The following is a 24844-nucleotide window of genomic DNA, read 5'->3' as shown; positions in this document are numbered from 1 at the left end:
GAACGAACTCCAATCGAGTTATGTAGAATGGATACATCCAAAAGACCCACGCTAAGCCGTCAACGAAATGATATATCAAATCACGGGTAATGCGAACAGACAGGGTCATCCAAGCATGGGCGGCGTTGATCGCAAGTCTCGTGGGAAATGGGAGGATAGTAAAGATCCAGAAAAAAAAAACGATCCAAAAGAAGCTCTCGGGAGTTAATACGTATCGTGAAAGACATCTACGTAAGTCGAGGGGAGATAAATGTCCCTCTGCGGATTCCGAGACATGGTCTCTATATTTAGTCAGGGTATCTGCAACTGACGGGTCTTAGTATACTACTTGTATGTATGTCGTAGTGTATGCAAGTGCTGGTGTCACTCCATATTAAGGGAGATTTGCAGCTGGTCTGTGTCGTGTAGATTACTTTTCTATTTTGGTCTATTACGGCTACTTATGTTCCCTAACGGTGATGAAAATGAAGAGTGACAACAGCGAGACGCTCAAATGGCCATTTGAAATTAGGATTGACTGAATATCACCGATCGAGCCACTAAGTGGCAACAAACAATTATCAACCGATCTTTAATTGATCAGGGGGGTATTAAAAGGTAAAGGGAAAAAAAAAAAACTAAAAAAAGGATAGTAAGCTTAAACTAGTCAAGAAACTAGACTAGATAGACTCGAGCTGTCGGGTCCGATTACTGCGATCGGACGTGCACATCAGACGTATGAGCCATTGTATGTTCCCCGGAGTATACCGAGGCTAGGCTCGTTTATGGCACTCTGGAGTCTATTCGGGTCCGACGTTCGTTTAGTCGCAACTTACCAGATGGGTACTGCACATTCCATGCTTCTTACGAGTGAGGCTTCTGGGCCATCGGTCGAGGCCCTGAGGTCCCGCCGAGCCTGTGTGGAGCGTTTCCTGTGATTCTTCAGTTTCAGAGTAGGTGAATGATGGAACGGTGGACCTTTTTTTTTTTTTTCTTCACCTGTTCGGTGGGTCTTGGTCTTGGGTTCATGGTGAGGGAGTTCGTGACAATGTATCCTGACTACACGTGATATCGAAGAGATGTTCTGATCCGGACGAGTTTCTTGACTTATCACCTTCAATTATCCTGAAGTTGGACCAATGACGTCCTGATATTGAATCAGGGTGTAGCGACTGGGGGCCCAGACTCCGGAGGGCGAATATGTGGGACCGTTGGAGATAGGCAAAAAGAGCGAGCCCCAACACAACAAAAACGAGAAAGGAATAATTAAACAAATCAAATCAAATCGAACAGATCGAGTGTCAGCATCAGAAAAGGATGCTGTGTAGAAAGAGTATGCGCTACCGCCTACTACTGCAGCAAATACATACTAGATGCGATCCCACCCTGACTATAAACACTAGCCATACTCTGAAGAGTTAGTACGGAGCTGTCACTCAGAACTACAGCACATAGCGCATTGGGTTCATGTCAATTTCATACTACCCTATGTGGAGAATTAGGCCCAGTTATGTGTGTCCCAAAAAGCAAAGCCACCGGATCTCGGGATCTGACGACGATCTGAGTATTTCCTTTTTGGGAAGGATCGGTGTTCAGGTGGATGGATCGTTCCTCATGCAATAACCGGGATGGCTTACCAGGTAACTGGAAAGAGCGGGAAAAAGAGGAATCATAATAACCTCACTTCTAAACAATAACCCTTGTCGGCCATCAGGCCAGGGTTGTGGACAAACTATCATGAGCCGAGTTGTATAGTACGCAACGATGATTATCACCCGGGCTTTTTTTTTTTCTTTTTTTCTGCGAAAAATAAAATCAAATCAAATCAAAAAACCGGAAAGTGAAAAGTGACAAAATGAAAATGAAAATTAAACCAGAATAAAATAAATTAGAGAGCAAAAATCGGACGGGCAGAAAATCCCCGAAACTATTGAAACGACTACTGTATCCCTTCCAGGGCATGTCTGGAATTCCAATCAGACCTGTCATGAAACGACGGGGCAAAAAGGAAAGGTTGCAGGGCAATCCCTTGGCTAGGGTTTCATGGGCCCGGGGAATTGACAAGCGGGCCGAGAGGGAGAAGACAGGAGCCCAAATCTAAAATATCATGGTGTGGCTGGGGGCTAAAAGGGATAGGGGAGAAGAATTGGAGCTGTCATATGTATCGGTTGAGAGATCAGCTGCTTTTTCTCTCTGCTTTCCCTTTCTCCCCCCTTGGGTTTCTGGGGTAACTACTTGGATATCAATTGCTTGAAGGGATTCTTCTGACGCCGGTTGCGATAATCGAGTCAAATTCTACGTTGTCAGGCAGGAATCCTGGCACGGAAGGGCACGGATGGGTGCCTTGGGTACATACGAACCGAATATCGTTATTAATTGGGAACGGGAATTGGCAGACCATCTTTGGTTCCATTGATGAAAATGGAGCTGCCTGTGTTACAGAGGGAAATTAAAGCCACACTTACGGAGGATAGACTACGTACTACACCTGCATACACTGCACAGAGAATAGTGAGAATAGAGAAGAAATTTCCCAGAAGAACCATGGATTCGATCTATGAACAAAGGCATTGCCGGGGCGGCTAGACCATTGGCCAAGGGAAGATTATAGGGCTATCAAAGGATCGGGTCAATCTATCGAATCAAATCTCTCTTGGGCTAGTTCAAAGGTAGGTCGCAAAAGAAGTGGAAAAGGGGTGGGGGGAAATAATAAAATCATTATTAAATAAAAAACAAATGATGCCTAGTCAATCTAACTTAAATTTTTTGGTGTAAAGATGAAAGGGTAAAAAAAAAAAGAAAAAGAAAAAGAAAACGACAGAGAGAGAGAGAGAAAAGATGATGAGGCACGACTCCACTCTTGAATGGAGCCGCTGCAACTAATCCATCAATCGATCTCCTGCTTATCAACCGATGACGATGGCGGAGTTACGCCTATGATGACATTCTCCTCTTTTCTCCTCAGCACTACTCCGAGTCCTTTCTTCTTTTTCCCTCGTCGTTGCCATACATCCGATGCTTCTGTTTTTTTTTTATTTCCTTTTTTCTTCGGGATAGTATTCTATGACCACGCACGATTCTGGACGGTTCCTAAGAACCTATCCGGAGCAGCCGAACTACTTCTATACTATTCAATATATATCCCGTCCCTCCCCATCCACCCGATTATTCCTGCTCAGCTCTAAGCCACAGCGCCACTCGCATTGACTCCTTGAACGATGCTTCTTCGATCCAGTATTGTATTGCTGGTCTTGGGCACAGATTCATAGTTACTATTTGGATTACTTTATTTAATACCCGTCCATTTCTGATTTTCCTTTTCTCCACTTCCCTTTTTTTTTTTTTTTTTCAAATTTCTTTTTTTCTATATCTTTTCATATAATTAAATCATCACGACTACTCCCATCTACCAACCATCTATACTATTATTACTACTACTACTATACTACCACCACCTTGATATTCTCTCTCCGAGCCTTTTTGGCCTTCCTAGGGTGTTTCGTGAAGCTAGAATAATAAATATATGTCCCTTGGTCCCCTTCCGCATACTCGATTCCTTGCTCAATTACTATATCGGTTATACTTCCAACATATCCCTTGGGGAATTGACGATCAAAAACCCTGGTGCCTGTCGGAGTCTTAACGATTATTGATTGATTGACGTGAAGTTGCCCTGGATTACTCAGTACTGTTCACGAGTTCGTCCGAGGTAAGCAGGTCCCTTCTTCCATGGTCCCTTGGTGTCCAAGTTCCATGGTTCCCTCTCCCTTTCATGCGTACGACCCGTCGCCACCCACCTCATCGACCGGGGGGTCTGGAACACGGATCGAACGGAGCAAGAACATCCAAAACTGACTTTTTATCCTCTTCTGCTGCACAATGTAGTTCTCGTCTGACAAAAAAAAAAAAAGCTTCAACTGTTGCAGATTTCTCTGACATATCCAACGTCCCGTTTCCTTTCCAGCGACATTCCGGAGCCTCTCGACCACGCATTCTGCGGTTGTGTCAGCAACCCACTGTTCCCGTCTGCTGTTCCATCATACCTACATTTTTCACATCGCTTTAGGAAATCAAGGGCAGCCAATCGCATTACATGTTAAGCTGCATTCGACATATTGAGTTCTCCTGAGGTATCCGCATTCGAGTTATAGAGGTATTTCCTTTGCGTACTGTTCTTTCAAAACTCAACCCTGTCCACCTCCCTTTCCCTATTTCTTTATGTGTGGCCCATAGACGGTAGGCGAGATCCAAATCGTCACAATGGCGCCCTCATTCTGGGAAAAGACTAAAGGGACCTCCAAAAAGGGCTTTGATAAGGCATGGCATACTCTCGACAAATTAGGCGACCCTGTAAATCGCTTGTCCAATCGGGTTGGTGCCGAAGCCTTCTGGCCGATGACCCTGGATCGAGAAAGCGACAAGGCAGCTCGCATTCTACGAAGTTTTTGCAAAGATGGCTTTTACGCCGATGAAGAGACCGAAAAACAAAGCACAGATGATGTGAAGAGTGGCAAGATAGATCGCCCCAAGGGCAAGCAACGAGTCCTGAAGAAGATCCCCACGGAAGTTATCAAGCGTGCTAAAGGTCTCGCCATCTTTACCACGATGCGTACAGGTCTCTGGCTCAGCGGCTCGGGCGGAAGTGGTGTCCTTTTGGCCAAAATCCCCGAGACCGGTGAGTGGAGTCCTCCCTCGGGTATCATGCTTCATACCGCGGGCATTGGCTTTTTGGCGGGCGTTGATATTTACGACTGTGTGGTTGTGATCAATACCTATGAGGCACTAGAGGCATTCAAGAAGGTTCGTTGTACATTGGGCGGAGAAGTTAGCGCATCTGCGGGCCCAGTGGGTATGGGAGGCGTACTCGACTCCGAGGTTCACAAGCGCCAAGCTCCCATATGGACCTACATGAAAAGTCGGGGTCTGTATGCAGGCGTCCAGGTAGATGGAACGATAATCATTGAGCGTACCGACGAGAACGAGCGCTTTTATGGTGAGCGCATCTCAGTGACGGATATTTTGGCCGGGAAAGCGAAACGTCCTCCGACGTCAATAAAAACCCTCATCCAGACCGTCAAGGCGGCCCAGGGCGATAAGGATGTCGATGAAAGCCTGGTGTCTGCCCCGGGAGAACCAACTCCCGGGGATGTAGAAGTACTACCGGCCTCGGGCAGTTCTTCTCCTCCTACCAAGTTTGGAATTCCGGCTCCGGATGACCCCGATCCTTTCGGCGTCAAAGCTTTGGAGGCTGAGGGCCTCTTCATTCGCGAAGCAGGCACAAAAACTCGTCCACACGTGGATAGTTTTGAATTCCGACCCAGCCCTACCAGTCCTATCTATTCGACCTTCAGGCACAGCGTTGATAGTTCACCGCGCAACAGTTGGCGGACTAGTGTACAGAGCTACGCCAGCATCGACAGAGGCACTCAAACCGACGAACCCCCTCTGACGGCCCGTACTTCGATCAGCCGTGCCTCTTCCCGAAGTAATCGAGACTTTGCGGAACGCACAGAGAAAAGTCCGTGGGATCATGAAGAGCGTGGATGGGAAACTATTATCCCAGAGCACCCAGTGGATTACTCCCACAATGCCACGCATGACGGTGACGATGACTTAGTGGACGATGACGTCGAAATTCATGAGGTTAGCAGCGCCACCGTTACGAAATGCGACAGTTTTCCAAGTTCTCCTGTTGAAGATTTGACCTCAACAAGCCCGAAGCGTCAGTCACCTACTTTCACTCGTGCACGACTAGTAACAATCCCCAAGAGGGTTCCTCCTGCACTACCACCGCGAAATCCCTATCGGGGTTATGGCTCAATGTCAACTCCAGTCTCACCTACTGTTGGTCCTCCGTCCCCTAGCAAACGGTCTGTGGTATCGAGCCTGGGAATGGCGGAGCTGAGCAGCTTCGCAGAGCTGCCTTTGGATGTGAAGAATGACGCGTCTAGTGTTTCCTCTGCTGAAGCTTCTCACTTACATCATAATGGCAATATTGATAAGGATGAATTTCATTCCATCTCAACTGTCGGTACGTTCGACTCAGCGTCGGATGGGGACTTTAGTGCCAAAGATGGCTCGGTTACCGGCACTAGTCCCTCGAAGACCGAAGACACTTACCACACTTTCGATGATATAACCGACAACACCCTTTCCAGGCTTAGACATCGTCACCCATCAGACGTCGCAAAACCAACCGTAACCGAACTAGAGCACTCCTCAACCATCACCGAGCATGACTACAAACCTACAATGCACTCTTCGCTTGCCTAAACACTCCTCCCTCATTGCTCCCTTCGGTCTGCTGTGCACACTACCTGACATACCCCTACTTGGATGATTGTCTCTCTGTATATGGCAGCATCGCGAATATCCTACTATATGTATTCGGCACTAGGCTCCATGAGGGCCCCGAACCATGCCTTGTACCTTCTTTCTTTTCCTTCGTGACACCCGTACCCTCTCATCTTATCTTGTATAACTCGCACCTACCTATACGGTCACCAAAATTTTGCTTGCTCATCTGCTGTTTATTTTAGCGTGCTTTTTGTGTTTATCTGGGACATGCGGAATGGAACACTTGGGCGTCATGGGTTGTTTATATTTCTCGAATGATGATTGGGGTGTTGGAAGTATCCCTTGGCTAAGGGCAATATGGCTATGGAATTTTTTGGTTATACCATTTTGGATGTTTCTTTTATATCCCCTTTTGTTATTTACCCATGGAGGCGTCCCGAGTCGAAGTATTCTCTTGAATGAAGATACTTGTTTGTTGAATGTATACAATCTCTTCCGCAATTTCACATAGTAAAGTGAAACATCATAGATTCACAACATGATACTTTTCCTCAGAGTGTTCTTCACATCACCCGGAACATAGTTCAATGGTGACCAAAGACTGAGGATGCCGTCACATGATTCAACACACATGAGGGGTAAGGCATAAAAGAGCCCAACATTGAGCCCCTCCGCCTCTCCAGCATTCCATTTGCAACAATCACCGTATATCCTAGCCATCACTCACCACCAAACAAACGTCACCATGTCCAGACTTCTTATACCAACCAACACCAGATCTCAACTCATCGAGAAAATGATCAACTACACCTTCACCAACCCTGCAACCGTCCATGAAGCCCTCCGCACCCCAGGCTCTATGGCAATCCTCACCCCCCACCGGCTAGACGGACACAAAGACCTCGCCCAGCTGGGTGACGCAGCCTTACGTCTAGTCCTTGCCAAAGACGGATACCAAGCCCATGCAACAAGAGGTAAGTTACTAGTTAGCCCACATCCTACGACTACAAACACACTCACCAATTCACCAGAACAAATCAACGACACCCACAGCGGCAAAGCCAGTAACGCCTTCCTAGCAAGAACTGGTTTCCAAAAGGGCCTCGATCGCTACATCTACGTCAACCCCTCGCAGGGCGGCATCGTCTCCGACAAAATCATGGCTACAACCGTTGAAGCCATCTTGGGCGCCGTCTACATCGACAGTGGGGAGAATATCCAAGCTGTGCGATCCGTTGTGGCGGTGTTGGGTCTCTCCTGGCCTGCATAGAGCCCTTTAGCCTATGATGAGTGGTAATATTCTTCAATAACCCCGCCCCCTTTTCTATTTATGAGAGCATGGGGAACACGCCATGCAGATTAATGTGACTTCAGGTGTACGAATTACTTACCGTCAGGGCACTTTCTGCCCCCTTGTCGTGGGTTATCTCTGCAGCTAGGGGACCGCTTGCGCGATCATCCAGTAGTGATGTCCCCTTCTACACTAGCTGATGATTATAGTATGGATCTGGACATCACCATTGTATGGCCGTGTAAGCGCCCTCTAGTTGCGTTTACAACCTAGGACAAGCGCGCACAGAGTGCCTTGGCAGACAGTAGGGCGTCTGAAGACACGACGTGCGCGAGATCAGCCCAAGTGGGATAGATACAGCGTTGTTGGGAAGGTGCTAATTACTGTTGTCCCTGGCAGACTGATCTCTGGGTCCCATCGACTGGTACTCTGTGAGTTGGTTGCGTAACATGGTTCTGAGGAATTGTTTTGTTGTTGCCAGGTCAGAAAGTTGTTCTCAGGGAAGTGTGCTGTGCTTGGTTTCTTCAACATGGAAATTGGCATGCACGTCGTTTTGCGGTGGTAGTTACCGGTTTATTGTTTCTTTATCGTTTAAGGTACTTCAACATGCCCAATCTTAGGTCTTTCGATTTTTTCGTCTACATATCGAACTATATCCCCGCTGTCCGGAGGGGTGTGGTGTGGTATGGAAAAGATAAGATTGAGGAAATATGGCATTGTCACGGGAATATTATGAGCTTTCATTGAGGATGAGCTAGTTCTTCTGATTGGACAGAATATGCATTGATGATAAATCTAGTATAGGGCTGCATAGCATACCCAGCGGAGTACGTCGTACAACTACATGCTGTATACACATACCAAGAAAAAGTATATAAATCCCAAGCATGGCAACCACATGGGATCCTAAACCCGTGTTTAACCGCCAATAACAGACAAAATTCAGTACAAGTACCAACCCTCGAAAATCCCAAAGTCTCAAAAGTAAGGGAGAGGCTCCCAGCCACACAAACTCACATAACCTACGTTGCGAAGATCCCCCCAGAAAAACAACAAAATATCAACAAAAAAAGAGTTTACTACCTCAGAATAGGGTTACACAAAACCGCCACCCGACAATCTTGGCTCCTCCTACTTACTCACCCACGTCATACAAATGAGCGTCAACCAGTCTCTTGATTGCGCAACGTACTTTTATGTAACGTTATGTGGGTGTACGGCAGTTACCGCCGAAAGAAAAAAAAAAAACGAAGAAAAGGGTTCGATATTCATGCTAGGGATTGAAAGATTAGACTTTCTTCATAGCTACCTTGTTTGTATGTAAGATGTATGTACGTACTCTGTACTGTAGTAGTCTGTAGGGCATGAAAAGTTCATCCCAGGAAAACTTTATATCCGAGAGCCGAATGTCGATCGTTCGTTGATCGGCGGACCCGTTGGAGTGTCTGCGCATTAATGCCACTCTGGAGTTTGGACTACGTATCTATTATCGGTATTTGAATTAATTTTGTTTTTGGAGCCTTATCAGTTCTATAAAAGGTTGTGTTAAGAAAAAGTGGAAAAAGTGACCCCTCCCCCGCCACTTTCTTTATCTTGTTCGAATACTGTATGGTATATTTGTATTTCTCAAAATTCGAGATTTTTTTTTTGGACATCTCAGTGAATATATGTGCTAGTGATAGTTAGTACTCAGGCTACTCGACTCGGCCGAATAACAGGATTCGAAAAATATCGTATCGTCGTCCACTGTAGTCCCTCATGAAGGGACGAGGTAGTATAGTTCCGGAGCCGCAATAGCCGCATATGAGGTTAGGATGGTGGATTTAGACGCGCAACGCCTCACTCCCTCGGGGGACTCAAGGGCAGTAATCTACGTACACTGGGATGTGGTCGGGATTATCAGAGGAGGGATGACTTTGGACTCCTTCTCATACTGTCGACTATACCTGCTACGTCATAGCGCTCGGTTCAGAGGGCGAAAAATTGACTTTGACGCGCGCATTAGCCTCGCTGGATTTCCGTTATGGGCTTATCGCATGAGGGGGATGTCGATCATGTACTGCTGTACTGCACTGTGATCCTGGTGGTTAGCATGATGGCTCATCATGCTGCACACCCCTCCTCCTTTCATACACAATCACTCTCGGTGGAATGTCGACGGGAAAAACACTGGAAAACCGGGGTATCCAGAATGATCCGAAAAATGTTGAAAGGAATGGCCTATGACGTCGGGATCGCGATCGAGGAATCGAAGAGAGGTGTGAAACCTAGCGATTCAGCACCGGAGGCCCTTGAGACTGGGTAGTAGGAATTAACCCTTCTGGGACAAATGAAGAGAAGAAAACGTTGCTGATGAAGCGAGGGGGCCCACCTTTTTCCACGCTAAGGCTTCATTTGGACATTCTTGTAGTGTGACTAAAAAAGCATGCCCCATTCATTCCGTTTGTTACCATATCAACTGCTCATATGACATGCGGTATCGTGATCAAACTCTCCGAGATTAGCGCGAGATGGTTATCTTTTGTTGATGCCGCCGGGTGTGAGGGTCAATATGCCCCAGGGTCCTAGTTGTGAGGTTGCAAAGTGCGAACGATCTTCACCCGGGATTGTATAGAGCCAAGATCGCCTCGCAACTGGGCGAGAAGCATCACCTCAACCCAAAGAAAAGCCATCACCACTGGATCCGGGTGTAAGGCGACGAGGAAGGCGAGCCAACAACAACCACAACCAAACAATAACAACCAAACGGCCTCGCATCTAATGTACGAGGCGGCTGGGCGAAACCCACCAGCTGCGAACTGATGAAGCGGTGAGCGTTGCGTGGCTCCACATGAGCTATGGAGAAAAAAGTATCCGCCAGCAAAACAGTTGCTGCAGCCCCCAATCAGCGTGCAGCATGCATATTAGACCTAATATCATACTTTACTTGCGGCAAGTAGGTCCTCGAGCTGACTGTTTAGCTCCCTAATGGGCCAATACTTGGTCAATGCTGTGTTGATAGGCGAAAAAAAAAATTTTGCAGTTACATGCATCATGGCCTTTGCTCAATCCTCCACGCCAATTGCGACGACTTGTTGCCTATAAAGAGCCGGTCGTAGGATACCAGAGGAAACTGGAATTCTTCTTCCTTTCCTCGTCTTCCTAAAGAACTTGCACATCGTCGCCAGCTTGGCATTGTACATCTACTTGCATATCCCTTTTTCCTTGCTTTGTTTATCTTTTTTCCATAACACATCAACCAATGTTCAGACAATACTCCAACTTCATATCCCATAAGAGGAGAAGGAGCAAAAGTACCTCCCGCGTCTTGTCCGTTGCCCAGTCCGAAGCGGCCTCAGATGCACCAACAGTAAATGAGCCGATTGAGATTTGGACTCACTCGCAGCCCGTAGATGCTGCTACCCAGCAACAGAATGACTGTTTCACCACTCTGACTGCACGGATACACAAATATGATCATGTGGCCCAAAGAGGTAGCGATCGCTTCTTGGAAGACTTGACGGCCACCCTCGACAGCGATGAGGCCAAGTCGAAGAGCAGCTACCTGACCTCTCCGGTGGGAAACTACGCCAGTTTTCTATATCCAGAGTGCATGCCCGAAAGGTTGGAGCTTGTCGCATATTTGACTGAACTCGGAAACGTCCATGACGGTACGTTGACCTGGCTACTAGACGCGAGTCTATATCTAATCATTCATTCAGACCATGCCGATAGCAAGAACACACCTGTGGCAGACAAGCCGGAGGAGCTGGTTGAATCGCCCCGAGCCGAAGCCAGGAAGAAGCTTCTGGAGAAAGTGACGGGAGAACTAACTGATAAGGATGGGCTTGAGATCATCGACTGCTACCGGAGCAACTGGCTTGTCACCCCGGATGTTCCCACTGCCGATAATTGTGCCAATCTTGACGACTACGTGGCTCGTCGGCGTCTTAATGCAGGAATTGAGTAAGTTTATCACATGTCTGCATGTTCCATAAGGTGAAACAGACTCTGACTGGTACAACAGTGTTTACTGGACCCTAATGGGATTTGCCCACGGAACTCGGCTTGGAAAGGAGGACCAGGCGATCGTCAGAGATGCGCTGGACGCAGCTGAGCGAACCATGTTCTTCACCAATGACTACTACAGCTGGCCGAAAGAAAAGCGCGAGGTCAAGAAACGTCGCGTTGCGAACGTGATATTGTTCCTCATGCAGCACCAGAACATGTCTGAGGATGACGCACGTGTGAAGACGAAAGAGCTCATTCTGGAAAATGAAAAGGAATTCATCAAGAGACGTGAGGCGTTATATCAAGCCCATCCAGACCTCGCCCCAAAGCTGCGAAAATGGATGGAGGTCCTGGAAGCTTCCCTTGGTGGGATCCATTACTGGTGCACGAATGCACCTCGGTACGTGGTTCCTGAAACTGCCGAAGAGGAAAGCGATGAGGAATCGGACGAGGAGAGCTCAAGCGACGAGGACGAGTCCGAGGATGAGGAAGAAGAAGAAGATGAAGAAGAAGAAAACGACGAGGAGGAGGTGCGTGTGAATGGCATTGCTGGCCATGTAGAGGGTGGTGATGAGCCCGCAGAAGAGCCAGTATGGACGCCTCTGGTCAACGGAGAAGAACACCCCGCAGTGCACCTTGACGCCACACCCTTACTAGCACCAACAAATTACATCGGGTCTATCTCGGCTAATGAGGTGCAATTGGAGCTGGTTTCCGCACTTAATGCCTGGCTTCAAGTTCCTAACCGACCTCTCACCTTTGTCAAGCAAGTGGTCAATGACCTCCACGACAGTTCTGAGATCCTGGCCAACATTCAGGACCAATCATCTCTCCAACGCCAGAAGACCGCGGCTCACCTCGTCTTCGGTCCCGCCCAGTCCATCAACAGCGCTGCCTACATGTTCGTCCGCGTCGCCAAGACCGTGAACGGGCTCAACTGCCCCGGTATGCTTGACGGCCTCCTGGAGGAGCTGGAAACGCATTTTATCGGACAGTCTTGGGAGCTGAACTGGCGCTTCTCTCTTCAATGCCCGACCGAGCAGGAGTACTTGGAAATGGTCGATAAGAAGAGCGGATCTATCTTCCGGATGTTGGTGCGTCTCATGCAGTCTGCCAGCATGGAAGGCTCGTCCCTGGAATTTGAGCTTCTCACAAAATTATTCGGCCGGTGGTACCAGATCCGCAACGAGTACCTGGGACTGCTTACAGGCAACAACCAAAGAGGCTTCGGTGAAGATCTGGACCACGGCAAGATCTCTTATGCGGTGGTCAGGTGCTGCAACATGGACCCTACCGCCAAGAGTATTATCCTGGGCATCTTCAGACAGAAGGCCGAAGGAGCCTCATTGCCTGCCGAAAGCAGAATCCAGATTTTGGAGCTCCTCCACAAGAGCGGTGCCCTGCAGGCGACTTATGACCTGGTCCGACAGCTGGGTCGGGACATTATGAAGACAGTGAGCGAGCTAGAAATAGCCGCAGGAGAGACCAATCCCGGACTGAAGGCTCTTGTGAAGACGCTGGGTGATATCCCAGCCCCCACTCAGGAGTGAGATCCTTCTTGAGAGCAAGTGTTTGCTCTATGACGCATGACACCGGTTCTATTTTGATATTTTTTTCCCTTTCCCTTACCTACCTATTCCCTTTTATACTTCTGTGACGATTAATGTATATGACGCTCATTTCTGAAACGGTTATAAGGCGATGTCCACATGTGTTATGAATAATGAGATGATTTATTTGCTTCGAATGTCTGGGGTGTACGCTAGTGTCTGATTATTATTCCATTGCAAAAAGTCAATATCTTATTAAATCGTGTCCAAAGTATCTTGGTCGTTCAATATGTCTCACAAGCAAAGGACTCTTGTTTACCGGACGTATAATAGCTCAGTAAGCACTCTTGTGCATGAATGCGTTTCAAGGATGCTTGGCGGGCATTATGGGGAATTAACCAAGCTCGATGTGTACAATACTTCGAAGCAGTTCTGTTTGCAGTGCCCCATGCTGAATATCTCTTAGTAGATACTATTTCTGGTTGTGTATGTGAAGGTGAAAGAAGAAACTTAAATGAGTCGGGGGGATTCTTCTGGACATTCCGATGGATGATCCGGGGAGAGCTAGACCCTTTCCGGTAATAACCTTAAGAAATAAGTTTGAGTTCCAACTGGTTGGATGTACAATTTGGAAGAAACAATACATAATATCAAGTGAGGATTCTTTGCTATCTCCCAGGTTCCCTGGAAGAGACAAAGGATCTTCCTGAGGATGACACTAAAATGCGAGCCTTATCTTTTACGTTTGCATCTTAGACACAAAGTCCCTGGTTTTTAGTGCTGGTAAAGGTGGAGTCTGCTGGAACTCCGCCAATCGACGGGTCTTATCGCAATATCTCCTCCGATATTGTTACATTGATCGTCGGTTTTGCATCCACCAAAGTCACCCGGCTGGTCCGTGATAAAACAGGCCTCCTCATTTATGATGCGGAGTTCTGAGGTTCATCCGACGGTCGAATCCAGGTATAAAACCTGCCTAATATCCACCCTGGTCCCCATTATTTCAATTCCTTCCAACCTTCGCCAGGGTTGAGATCTGGGCCATCGCCACATCCCATGCCGTCTCTTAAATCAGTGATTAATGCTGCTGGCCTGGTCGGTGCCGTCGCCGGCCAGTATTTTCCCCCAACACCCGAAGGCTTGACGGTCATCAATTCCAAGCATCAGGAAGGTGTGAAAATCTCGTATAAAGAAGTAAGTGAGAGACGCATCTGTGGCTGCCTAGATTTGATGCTAATCGAAACTTTGTCAGCCTGGTATTTGCGAAACCACCCCAGGCGTCAAATCATATTCGGGTTACGTGCATCTTCCCCCGGGTACTCTCAACGATGTGTCACTAGACCAAGATTACCCCATAAACACTTTCTTCTGGTTCTTCGAATCTCGGAATGATCCTAGAAATGCCCCTCTTTCTATTTGGATGAATGGTGGGCCAGGAAGCTCTTCAATGATCGGCCTGATGCAGGAGAATGGCCCATGCCGTGTTAACAACGACTCAAATACTACCGAAATCAACCCCTGGTCATGGAACAACTACGTGAATATGCTCTACATTGACCAGCCCAATCAAGTCGGCTTCAGTTATGATGTCCCCACAAATGGTACCTATGACCAGCTTACAGGCAAGTGGGACATTACCAGCTATCCGGGCGGTGTTCCGGAACAGAATAACACGTTTTACGTGGGCACCTTCTCTAGCCAGAACGAATCGACCGCTGCCAACACCACCGAAAACGCTGCCCGCGCTTTGTGGTCATTTGCGCAGACCTGGTTCTCCGAATTCCCGGAGTATAAACCGCGCGATGACCGAGTCAGCATCTGGACGGAGTCCTACGGAGGACGGTACGGGCCATCTTTCACGGCTTACTTCCAAGAACAGAACGAGAAGATCGCCAACGGGTCCATTGAATTAGACGATGCTCACTATATTCACCTGGACACCCTCGGAATTATCAATGGCTGCGTCGACCTCCTAGTGCAGTCGCCATCCTACCCCCAGATAGCATACAACAATACTTATGGCATTGAGGCTATCAACAAAACTGTATATGATATGGCGATGGATGCATGGAGCAAGTCCGGGGGCTGCAAGGATCAAATCATTGAATGTCGTCGGTTGGCCGCAGAGGGGGACCCCAAGATGTACGGCAACAACGAGACCGTCAACAAGGTTTGTGCGAAAGCGAACACATACTGCAGCAACCAAGTAGAGGGCCCGTATTCATTGTACTCTGGGCGAGGCTATTACGATATCTCCCATTTCGATCCCGATCCTTTCCCCCCTCCGTACTACTTTGGTTTCTTAAACCAGCACTGGGTCCAGGGAGCCCTCGGTGTTCCCGTCAACTTCACAGAGTCTGTCGATAGCGTCTACAACGGCTTTTCTGCAACAGGTGACTACCCACGCTCAGATGTACGTGGATACTTGGAGGATATCGCATACGTACTAGACTCTGGCATCAAAGTTGCCCTAGTATATGGCGATCGGGATTACGCTTGCCCCTGGAACGGAGGAGAAGAAGTGAGCTTGAAGGTGGAGTACTCGGATGCCGCCAAGTTCCGCTCTGCGGGCTACGCCCCTCTGAAGACCAATGCATCGTATATCGGTGGCTTGGTACGACAATACGGAAACTTCTCATTCACTCGCGTTTTCGAAGCAGGTCATGAGGTGCCGGCATATCAACCCGAGACGGCGTATGAGATCTTCCACCGAGCATTGTTCAACCGAGACATTGCAACGGGCAAGGTCTCTATTGCCATGAACAACACCTACTCCACTCGCGGGCCCTCTTCGACCTGGAACATTACAAACACGATTCCTGACAGCCCTGCCCCTACCTGCTACATTCTCGAGCTAGGCAGCACTTGCACGAAAGAGCAGACTGCGAGTGTCGTGAACGGAACTGCAGTGATCAAGGATTATATCGTTGTGGATACGGAGTCGTCATGATAATAAGATGCTTTGTTCAGATTTGAGCGTGTATTGGCAATTGCTAGTTGCAATACTATTGTACCTAGAACATTCCTATGAGGAGTAGAATACAGCTGAGATAGTATTACATCAGAATAGCTGGATCATGTGAGAAATATGGGGCTTGTCGGTCAACAAGCTAAACCGTAAAAAGAAAGTTCCCGTCGGATCCAGTGATTGAAGGACTGGAAGGACTGCCATCATCGAAAGAGCTGAGACAGCAGATATGCAACGGAAACCACCGGTGCAACATAGTATACTTACTCCATCGCGATAGGTATAATCGATACGATCTTTTTCACACTAAAATAGTATAGTTGTCTCCGTTCTTATGGCAGAAAAATAGTAGGGGCTTGTGGTATCCGAACATTCTCGAACCTTCGATTGGCAGAGAGGCTTATGCGGTCAACGTCACACGTCACAGTGCTGCTCCATTGGGACTGGTCTGTCGTCACCTGAATGCCGCCGTCTCGCTGCACGATACATGAAGCCACCTTCTACCCTCCTCCAAGTCTCCATTTACTGAATGCCGGTTTATTCGTTTTTGGGCTGCGGTGCATCTTTCTAAGTCTTTCACTTCACGTTCTACGTACCATCCTGAACCTCTTACGCTGACACACTCGACAAGAATTTACTCGGTCGCGAATCTTCTACGTCATTCGAGATCCTACTCCCTTGCCATCAAGGTGGGAAGACCTTTCGACATTGCCTGACATCGACCTGGTCTCTTCCCCGAATTCATTGTTTTATATTCTCATTGGGTCCCTCGAATTAGGGTTTTGTTGATTTTTGCTTGTTCTCAATCTCACTGCATAACTACCCCACTCATTACCTGTTGTTCCCACCATGATTGCAGAAACTAAGCTGTACGATTCCTTGGGTATCAAACCCGACGCATCCCAAGACGAAATTAAAAAAGCATACCGAAAGGGTGCACTGAAATATCATCCGGATAAGAACAAGGATAATCCGTCCGCATCGGAGAAGTTCAAAGGTAGGTGACTTAACAGTGGTTCCACCTTCCGTGCTCCCCCAACATGGGATTCCACATACACTCCCTTCCTTGCAATAGATTTGGATAATAGCTAACACTTGCACAGAGGTATCACAAGCCTACGAAGTTCTGTCCGATCCCGAAAAGCGCAAGATCTATGACCAATTCGGCCTCGACTATCTGATGCGGGGCGGCCCAGCCCCTCCGCCCGGTGGTGGTGCTGGCGGCGCTGGCGGCGCTGGTGGAAGTCCGTTTGACGGTGGAATGCCCGGTGGTTTCTCATTTGGAGGCATGCCAGGAGGAGGTGGTGGTGGTGCCCGGACCTTCCGTTTCTCGACTGGCCCCGGCGGTGGCTCTGGCTTCCAGTTCAGCTCTGCAGATGATATCTTCCGAAACTTCGCCAAGGGTGGAGGCGCTGGCATGGATCATGACGATCTGTTCGATATCTTGGGTGGGATGGGTGGCGGCGGTGGCGGCGCCGGCCGTAGCTTCCGCTCAAGCCGTGGCCCTAGTGCCTTCCAGCAATCTCAGCGCGCACCTACCCCCGAACCGACCGTAGTTGAAAAGGAATTGCCATTGACACTGGAAGAGCTGATGCGCGGAACGACGAAGAAGGTGACCGTGAAGAGCAAGACTTTTGACGCGAGCGGAAAGCGCACTGTCCAGGATGTAACTCTTGAAGCGAACATTAAGCCGGGCTTGCGGACTGGTTCGAAGATCAAGTACAGGGGTGTGGGTGATCAAGAAGAAGGTGGTAGGCAGGATGTCCATCTTATCGTGACAGAGGTAGGTGACACTTCTCGAAACCAGCCCCGCCATTATAGTGGGACTCGTAACTAATTTCCATATAGAAAGAACATCCCAATTTCAAACGCCAGGGAGACAACCTCATTACAACTGTTGAAATCAGCCTAAGAGAGGCTCTCACCGGCTGGGACCGGATCGTGCGTACAATCGATGGAAAGTCGATCCGGGTAGCCAAGCCTGGTCCGACACAACCCGGGTACGAAGAAAGGTTCCCCGGTCAAGGTATGACGATATCAAAGAAGCCAAACGAGCGCGGCGATCTGATAGTTCACGTGAATGTCCGGTTCCCGGCCAGCTTGACGGCTTCTCAGAAAGATATCCTTAAAGACGTGCTTCCCTAATCGTCTTCGTGCTTTTTGTGATTTTCCAGTTAATACCAGCATCGTTGGCGTTGGGGCGAGCGACGGGTTGCTTAATGATGTGATGACATGGATTTTATATGATTTCCACTACTGTATTCTGCTAGATTCTGATAATAAAAGCTACAGCACTTCGTCTTTAATTTCATCCCTGTTGCAGTATGAATTGTATTAAGATATAGTTTTACCAATAGGAGCAGATTATAACACCAAATAATGTAGTAGCACGCACTGCGTTCCAATATATTATTCCAGCAAGACTCCTTATAACGCAACCCCACAGATCGCTCACCAATACTCAACCTCAATCTTTCACTACCATGGATGATAGTACTCCATCTCCCGAAGCATTTAAGCTCGGTAAAGCGGGCCGACCCGTGACTACCTGCCGGAGGTTACACCGGGATATACTACTATTGCTTGAAAACCAGCAAGAGTCAAGGTAGTTTTTAGATTGTGCTGTTACATGACAGCTAATCTACAACATCCTATCTTTACTTTACTGTTACATCTAGCTATGGGATTTCCAGGCACCTCTTAAGGGTTGTTTCCAGAGTGGAACCCTCCCTACATCTTTCTCTAGCTTAGATCCGCTGGCAAGCGCGTGGCTATCTGCCTGCACTGGACGCCCAGTTTGTCATAGTTTCCTTGAGCTATACATAATTCACTATTTACATACATTAAGTACAAGTACTATTAATAATTAGTGAAGTATGCAGAAGCCAAACAGGTTGTCTTGCCCACCTATCGTGGCACGAGGTTACCAATGTTCCGTCCTTAACACAATGCAGGCAAACTCTGATTTCCCTCCCTCTTTTGATTTCATCTATCCCGCAGTCTAGTCATATCTCAAAGCTTGGCGACTAATGAAAAGAATTGAAGATTGGGCTAACGGCGTCATTATACCTGGTACACTGCCTACTGAGCCTGAAGTAAGAAGTAAAGATGGGAAGGAATTCAATAAATGGAAGGGGAATAAATGATTAAACTATCTAGACCATTGGGTTTCGATTCTTTCCTGGCTCAGTACTGATTGTTGAAGGAAGAACCGAGTATCCTAAGCCAACATATTAGATATATATATATAACACTGGGAGGCCATTTAAGATCCCACTAGGTGTCCAGCCCCCACTACGCCCAAGCCAAAAAGGAAAAAAAAAAATAAAAAAAAAAAGCAAAAGAGGCGAAATAAAGAATCAGGACTTAGGAACAAATCAAACCCAACACACATAAGCCTAGTACGTGCTATGTACATTGACTACGGAGGGTGCTAATCACTATCTGTCCCAAAGTGGCAATCCTTATCTTATCTCCAAACACCCACACTAACCCAATCAAGCAACAAGCACTCCCCGTGACGACAAACAATAAATGCGGAGAAACAAGCTCCAACTCCCTTCAACCAGTAATTCACCGACAACACCCCCAATCAAGCAATCAAAAAATGCGTCGCAGAATCACCTTCGTCCAACGCCCCGAGACCCCCTTTTCCCTGGATCAAGCGGTCCTAACACCCGATGCCCTCGCCGTGCATGGGATTGATGCTGCGCGTGAGGAACGGGTGACGTTTAGCGTCGATGAGCTTCCTGAGGAGGTATTTCCCTGCTATTTTTGAGAACCTGTTCTTTGAGTTTTACGTGGCGTTTGGGGCTAATGCTAGATTTTGGTTATTTTAGCTTTCAGAGGTCTTGAAACAATGCCATCAGCTTCATGTCCGGTGGGCGTCGGAAAGGCGGTATGATGCTGTTGCGCCGTTTTCGAGTCGGGTTTCGCCTGGTTTACATGTTTTCTACACGCCTATTGATGGTTCGTCTGAGGAGAACAAATTGTGAGTTTCTACTGCTTGGGATATGGGTGTGTTTGTTAAGTTGATGTTGATGGTATATTGAAGGAAATCATTGTGTGCGCTGTTGAAGAGGACGTTTGATTATGGGTTAAAATGCAAGAGCCCCGAGGTTGGTATTTTGTTTCTCTGTTATGAGAGTACTCACGGTTGACAGACATTGCAGGAATCTTTCACTACGCCTCCCATCCTGTCCACGCGTTTTGCTTCCACCGCTGCTTTCCAATACCACAGTTTACTTCCCTCGCTTGATAATCTAGTTGCGTATATTGAGAACAAGATTTGTTCGTCTTCCGACGAGCAATGTCTCCGTTATGCCGCGTCTATTCGCTCCGCGGACTCAGTTGATATCAACTACGATAGTATATCGCATTCGCTGACTGTCTTGGGGTATTGGTCACAATCGCCGGAGAATGGGTGGACAGATGAGATACGGAAACATGACGCGGGGACGGACCAGGTTGAAGTGGGACTATTAGGCACTGAAACGGCGACAGAGCCCGAGGATATTAAGATGGGAGGGTTACTGGCTGTTGTCGGGAAGGATGATCAGTTAAGTATGCTTAGTAGCGGGTTGCTGAGTGCGTTTGGTGTTGCGTCCGGATATGGTACTGATGATTCACGGGCAGAGCCGACACTCTTCTCTTTCCCCTCTCGCCATCAACCGCTCCCGGAGGACGCAACGTATTCGATCTCGTTTACTTCCCCGACGGGTTTGCATCCAACCATGACCATCTCGATGCCACCATCATCGCTTAACCCCCCGCCTGCTCCGCCGGACGCGACATGCGCGTTTCACACCTACTTGACACTCCCATCGACGATATTTGGCGATAAATATCAGCTTTCGACCACTGACCCGTTGTTTCTGAACTCTCACAACTTGGTCGCGCTTCATGCAGTCGCCGGAGAGACAGACCTTGAGGCGCCAGACTGGTTTGTATCTCGCTGGGGATCAAATTGGTTGCTTGAGCTAGCTACACCTTCTGGATCTGATCAGATTCTAGAGGAGTGGAATATTACTATTCCCCTCCATCTGCGGTACCTGCGGCCGTCCGTGTCTGGTTACCGCCCCGCCCCAGTCCCGTGGCCAGTGGTATTCTGGGCTTGCACGGCCGAGGACGGCACCAAGATGGGGGTAAACCCCTTTGACAGGATCAACCTTGGATGGGAGGGATTGTTTGGGACTCGGACCATGTTCTACCAGCTGCATCCTTCATCTGATCGGCTTGTTGAGGAATTGGAAGTTCCGGTTCTCAAGTTGGATGATAAAGGTTTTTTCCAAAGTAAGGCGATTGAGTTGGGAACCATGATTGTCATTGGCCTCGGGTCGCTGTGGGTATTATGGAAGCTGGGTGCGATAGCCTGGTCTTCTGGAACACGACCCCAGAGAACGAGTACCAAGCAAAAGAAGTCTGAATAGACTGACCACAGCCTTCGTAATATAAGCCTTTGTTTGTCACGCATACGACTGCAATCGTAGGGGCGGCCTCCCGTTCCATACCATCGACTATCACATCACGTGTGGTATCCGGTTTTGGGAGAGCACGCGCTAGTTGTAATCTGAAATATAACATATCACATCCCTGGCTCCGGCAGCGGCCATGAATTGTCGGTTGCTAGGAAACTTTCGAGATCAAAGTTCTGCAGACCCGGCATATCAATCACTAGGTCACTCAACCACGAGAACCCCGGGTAGTCCGCGAGTGAATGAGTCGACTCAATTGCGGGTGCCGTGATCTCTGCCTGTGGTGCCGAGGCAGCGGAGTTGGCACGCAAAACACCCCGAAGAGTTCTTGTATCCTCTTCCTTCCGCCGTTGGTGCAGCAGAATCAGCAGGTATGCCGTACTGTAGGCCTCCCTCATGACGTCTGTATCATACGCTAAGGCGACCTCGCGCAGTGTCTGCATCGCATCGCCAAGCAATGCTAATGAAGCGCGACTGTCGATCGCTAGTAATGTGCAAACGATCTGGAAGGGTACGTTGGCAGTCTGATGCCACGGACTGATCAATGCGATCATGTCGCGAGAAGCCTTCAGGCCCTTTTTTGCTAACTCAAGTACCTGGTCAAGGAGAGCACCAGATATAACAGAGTCGAGACCACGCAAGCGCCGGTAGATGCAGAGCATCAGATTACATTGGGCCAAGGTATGCGAGGCAAGTGGATGAACAACCTCTAGAACATTCGCCAGTGCCGACTCTAGGTCCAGGGAATCCTGCGCTTTGTTTGGGTCCAGACTTTCTGATACTGGGAGAAGGTTGAAGATCTCTCCAGTTGATCTTGGGGCGGGTGGGAGAGATGTTGCTCCGTATAGGACAACGCGGGAACGTCCTAGCTCGAAGGAGATCCAGACGTTTAGATGGCGCGCCATGGCGAATAGCCTCCGCCGGATTTCTGGGTCGCACGGCTCTGCCGATTGGCCGAGGACTGTGTCTGACGAGGGCTCCAGATGAAGACCTGTGGCTTCAATGAGATGCATCAGCGAACAACTAGCCATCCAAGCGGCATCGGGAGCAGCTGTCGTGCGTAGGTATGCCACTCGAAGCACCCAGCCAGTGACAATGTCGACCGATGAAGGTGTTTCAGAGAGCATGTGTTGGTCAAGGATTAGGCGAGCTGCCTCAGCCAGCTGAAGTTCTGTTTGGGGTGCCTGTCTGCGAGAGAAAAGATACCCGAATGCTGCAACGCCGCAGAGCACGGCATCGTACGGTCCGTAGGGCAACGCAGACTCAGATGATGGAGGGAGCCATCGTCTGCCGAGTTGGCGGAATAGATGGTCACGATCGATGAAGCCGTAGCACGGATCTACCTTTTCGAAAAACGTGGCGGCTAGCAGCTTCATTTCTTCCAGGGAAATGATGTCTACAACGATTACTGCTTTGGGCATGGACGACATGGGCATCGAAGAAGGGGTCGGATGGCGAGCGCCCACGTTCCAGGCAAACAGGTCTAGCCTCGGGGCATTAGCTGGGTCGATCTTGAGTCCCAATCTCCGCACAAATGCCGCTCCCGAGTTGGCTTCCAAGGAGTTAACAGGCATGTCAGGGGAGTCGCCTGTAGTTCCCTCGCGGTGACTCTTGGAAATAGTTTCATTACGGGAAGTAGTGCTGGCTATTGGAGGAATTGATTGGTGCGGCCTAAAAGACCTTGCGTCCTTTTTCTTGCGGGACAACAGATCGTAGTGGCAGTCGATGCCAAATTGACAACATGTGCTGCACGGCTGGTCGCCGGTGCATTTACGTTTGCGTGATTGGCAGGAGACGCAAGCGACCCTGGAGCGTTTTCTCACCGTCTCACTCATTCTTTGGAGAGTATGGACTCAAACCATTGTTTCCGTTCGGTTTAATGTCTCGTGAGGTAAATAGTAAGTGGACCGAGGCTTGGTGGATGAACCGAATCAACTGATTTAAGGTCCCCTTACGCAGATCGGGTATAGCGTCGCCCACTCCTCTTGGCATATTGCCCTAACAAACAATCCATTACGAGCCCTACCAGAGTAGGACGTCACAATTACTATTGGCATGCGTTGAGTATGAAGTAATATGTCCTCCTTACTGTACCGAATGTTAGGTAGATCATGATGCTTCCTTGACCAAGGATTTCTCAGTCCAAGAAGACATGGTTATTACTGCCCTATCCCAGATGACTCGGTATTCTCGGGATCATTCCTACGATGGCAATCCGCACTGCTACATCTGCGGTTATACATTTTATATGGAACCTTGTAATTCGCAGCATGGTTTCAAGGCCACGAGCCTACGCAAGTACGATGGAGCAGTATTCCACAGCGCCGAGGAAGTAGAAGATCTTCATCTCTTCTGGAGAAAGGCCTGGTGGGCTGTCCATCGCATGAGTGAGCCACCCATACGCAATCAAACATTCATATGTGATATTTTGACACCCCATAAGTTCTCTGTAACCAGAAGGAGCATATATGTCAAATCTCAGGCGTTGCGGTATGCACCATCATGTCGGCTCCCTTGAACGAGGAACATGGTCTGGTCTCGCGCCCGTGGACGCAAAGACAAATTGAACGAGTTGTGGAACCCAGATTTCACGACTATTATAGAGAACCACGGCCTCACTGGGTGTGGGTGGGCTACCGTGTTCACGCCCGTTGCTGGGAGCTCCTCTCGTACCATGAGCTGGGTGCTATTGCGGAGAAAGACCTGGCAATTGTTCTCGCGGCTCTTCGACAGCGATTTAAGTTGGGGCGCCAGAGAAAGGCTGGGATCCCGGAGATGACTGCTGAAGGTAGTATCACCGTTTATTATTTATCTGCGTGTTTATCCTTCTAGTATGGCACTGACTGCTGGGTAATACGCATCTGGTCTGCGCTAGATCCTGTCCGCACAAAGTGCGTTTCAGAGGCCATTGGTCTAGCATTAGAACAGGCAGATCGGAGGAAGTTAAAGAGCAAACATCGCCGACCTGTCCGTAAACGCGTGCGGCAGGTCAGAACTTGTAACCTCCCGGTGGAGATCCTCTACATGATCGCTGAATACCTCCCATCGCAGGCTATAGCCAATATGGAGAGGGCTTGGGGTTTTCGTTTTGGTAACACCTTCTGGTATTCTAGGATCCCTACTAAGATATTTCATGAAGTACAGGATGTTGCAGATGAGGACCTCGATTGGCAGCGTCTATGCTTGAAACTGGAAAGACGGCTTGAGAAATCCGAGGCTTTGAATACACGGAGATATTTATTGAAATGCCTGGATGAGATACTGAGCATTGTGAAAACGTTGATGGACAGTTGAA

The 24844-nt window shown here is 48.5% G+C and overlaps 11 protein-coding genes across 11 annotated transcripts; 8 read left to right on the top strand and 3 right to left on the bottom strand.

Annotated features, from left to right (window-relative positions):
- Positions 1-1760: 1760 nt before the first annotated feature.
- Positions 1761-2016, bottom strand: BDV38DRAFT_236226 (uncharacterized protein). The gene has a single exon (XM_032053434.1). The coding sequence runs from the start codon at positions 1966-1968 to the stop codon at positions 1795-1797; it is 174 nt and encodes a 57-aa protein (XP_031918324.1). The 5' UTR covers positions 1969-2016; the 3' UTR covers positions 1761-1794.
- Positions 2017-2177: 161 nt separating this feature from the next.
- Positions 2178-2773, bottom strand: BDV38DRAFT_236225 (uncharacterized protein). The gene has a single exon (XM_032053433.1). It carries the CDS (start codon positions 2523-2525, stop codon positions 2352-2354), a length of 174 nt encoding a protein of 57 aa, XP_031918323.1. The 5' UTR covers positions 2526-2773; the 3' UTR covers positions 2178-2351.
- BDV38DRAFT_236224 (uncharacterized protein) lies at positions 2768-3328 on the top strand. Its single transcript, XM_032053432.1, has one exon. It carries the CDS (start codon positions 2844-2846, stop codon positions 3162-3164), a length of 321 nt encoding a protein of 106 aa, XP_031918322.1. The 5' UTR covers positions 2768-2843; the 3' UTR covers positions 3165-3328.
- Positions 3329-4239: 911 nt separating this feature from the next.
- BDV38DRAFT_267992 (uncharacterized protein) lies at positions 4240-6252 on the top strand (the record flags this gene model as incomplete). Its single annotated transcript, XM_032056687.1, has 1 exon — positions 4240-6252. The coding sequence occupies one exon, from the start codon at positions 4240-4242 to the stop codon at positions 6250-6252; it is 2013 nt and encodes a 670-aa protein (XP_031918321.1).
- A 769-nt stretch (positions 6253-7021) lies between these two features.
- Positions 7022-7546, top strand: BDV38DRAFT_278428 (ribonuclease III domain-containing protein; the record flags this gene model as incomplete). The annotated part of the gene is made up of 2 exons (XM_032058715.1): positions 7022-7250; positions 7308-7546. The coding sequence occupies 2 exons, from the start codon at positions 7022-7024 to the stop codon at positions 7544-7546; spliced, it is 468 nt and encodes a 155-aa protein (XP_031918320.1).
- A 2794-nt stretch (positions 7547-10340) lies between these two features.
- On the top strand, positions 10341-13286 carry BDV38DRAFT_152375 (isoprenoid synthase domain-containing protein). Its single transcript, XM_032051656.1, has 3 exons — positions 10341-11217; positions 11269-11512; positions 11574-13286. Exons 1-3 carry the CDS (start codon positions 10809-10811, stop codon positions 13105-13107), a joined length of 2187 nt encoding a protein of 728 aa, XP_031918319.1. The 5' UTR covers positions 10341-10808; the 3' UTR covers positions 13108-13286.
- An 877-nt stretch (positions 13287-14163) lies between these two features.
- Positions 14164-16057, top strand: cp1 (putative carboxypeptidase S1; the record flags this gene model as incomplete). The annotated part of the gene is made up of 2 exons (XM_032058714.1): positions 14164-14301; positions 14360-16057. 2 exons carry the CDS (start codon positions 14164-14166, stop codon positions 16055-16057), a joined length of 1836 nt encoding a protein of 611 aa, XP_031918318.1.
- An 867-nt stretch (positions 16058-16924) lies between these two features.
- Positions 16925-18220, top strand: BDV38DRAFT_278425 (putative DnaJ domain protein Psi; the record flags this gene model as incomplete). Its single annotated transcript, XM_032058713.1, has 3 exons — positions 16925-17072; positions 17179-17858; positions 17924-18220. The coding sequence occupies 3 exons, from the start codon at positions 16925-16927 to the stop codon at positions 18218-18220; spliced, it is 1125 nt and encodes a 374-aa protein (XP_031918317.1).
- Positions 18221-19682: 1462 nt separating this feature from the next.
- BDV38DRAFT_267988 (uncharacterized protein) lies at positions 19683-21504 on the top strand (the record flags this gene model as incomplete). The annotated part of the gene is made up of 4 exons (XM_032056686.1): positions 19683-19832; positions 19915-20066; positions 20130-20193; positions 20239-21504. The coding sequence occupies 4 exons, from the start codon at positions 19683-19685 to the stop codon at positions 21502-21504; spliced, it is 1632 nt and encodes a 543-aa protein (XP_031918316.1).
- Positions 21505-21659: 155 nt separating this feature from the next.
- Positions 21660-23123, bottom strand: BDV38DRAFT_278423 (putative C6 transcription factor; the record flags this gene model as incomplete). The annotated part of the gene is made up of 1 exon (XM_032058712.1): positions 21660-23123. The coding sequence occupies one exon, from the start codon at positions 23121-23123 to the stop codon at positions 21660-21662; it is 1464 nt and encodes a 487-aa protein (XP_031918315.1).
- A 928-nt stretch (positions 23124-24051) lies between these two features.
- BDV38DRAFT_278422 (uncharacterized protein) lies at positions 24052-24843 on the top strand (the record flags this gene model as incomplete). Its single annotated transcript, XM_032058711.1, has 2 exons — positions 24052-24337; positions 24425-24843. 2 exons carry the CDS (start codon positions 24052-24054, stop codon positions 24841-24843), a joined length of 705 nt encoding a protein of 234 aa, XP_031918314.1.
- Position 24844: the final 1 nt, after the last annotated feature.

The sequence above is a fragment of the Aspergillus pseudotamarii genome (genome assembly GCF_009193445.1).
Source record: "Aspergillus pseudotamarii strain CBS 117625 unplaced genomic scaffold BDV38scaffold_5, whole genome shotgun sequence".
Taxonomy (NCBI): Eukaryota; Fungi; Ascomycota; class Eurotiomycetes; order Eurotiales; family Aspergillaceae; genus Aspergillus; species Aspergillus pseudotamarii.
The sequence above is the reverse complement of the archived record's forward strand: the minus strand, read 5'-3'. Positions and strand labels throughout refer to the sequence as shown.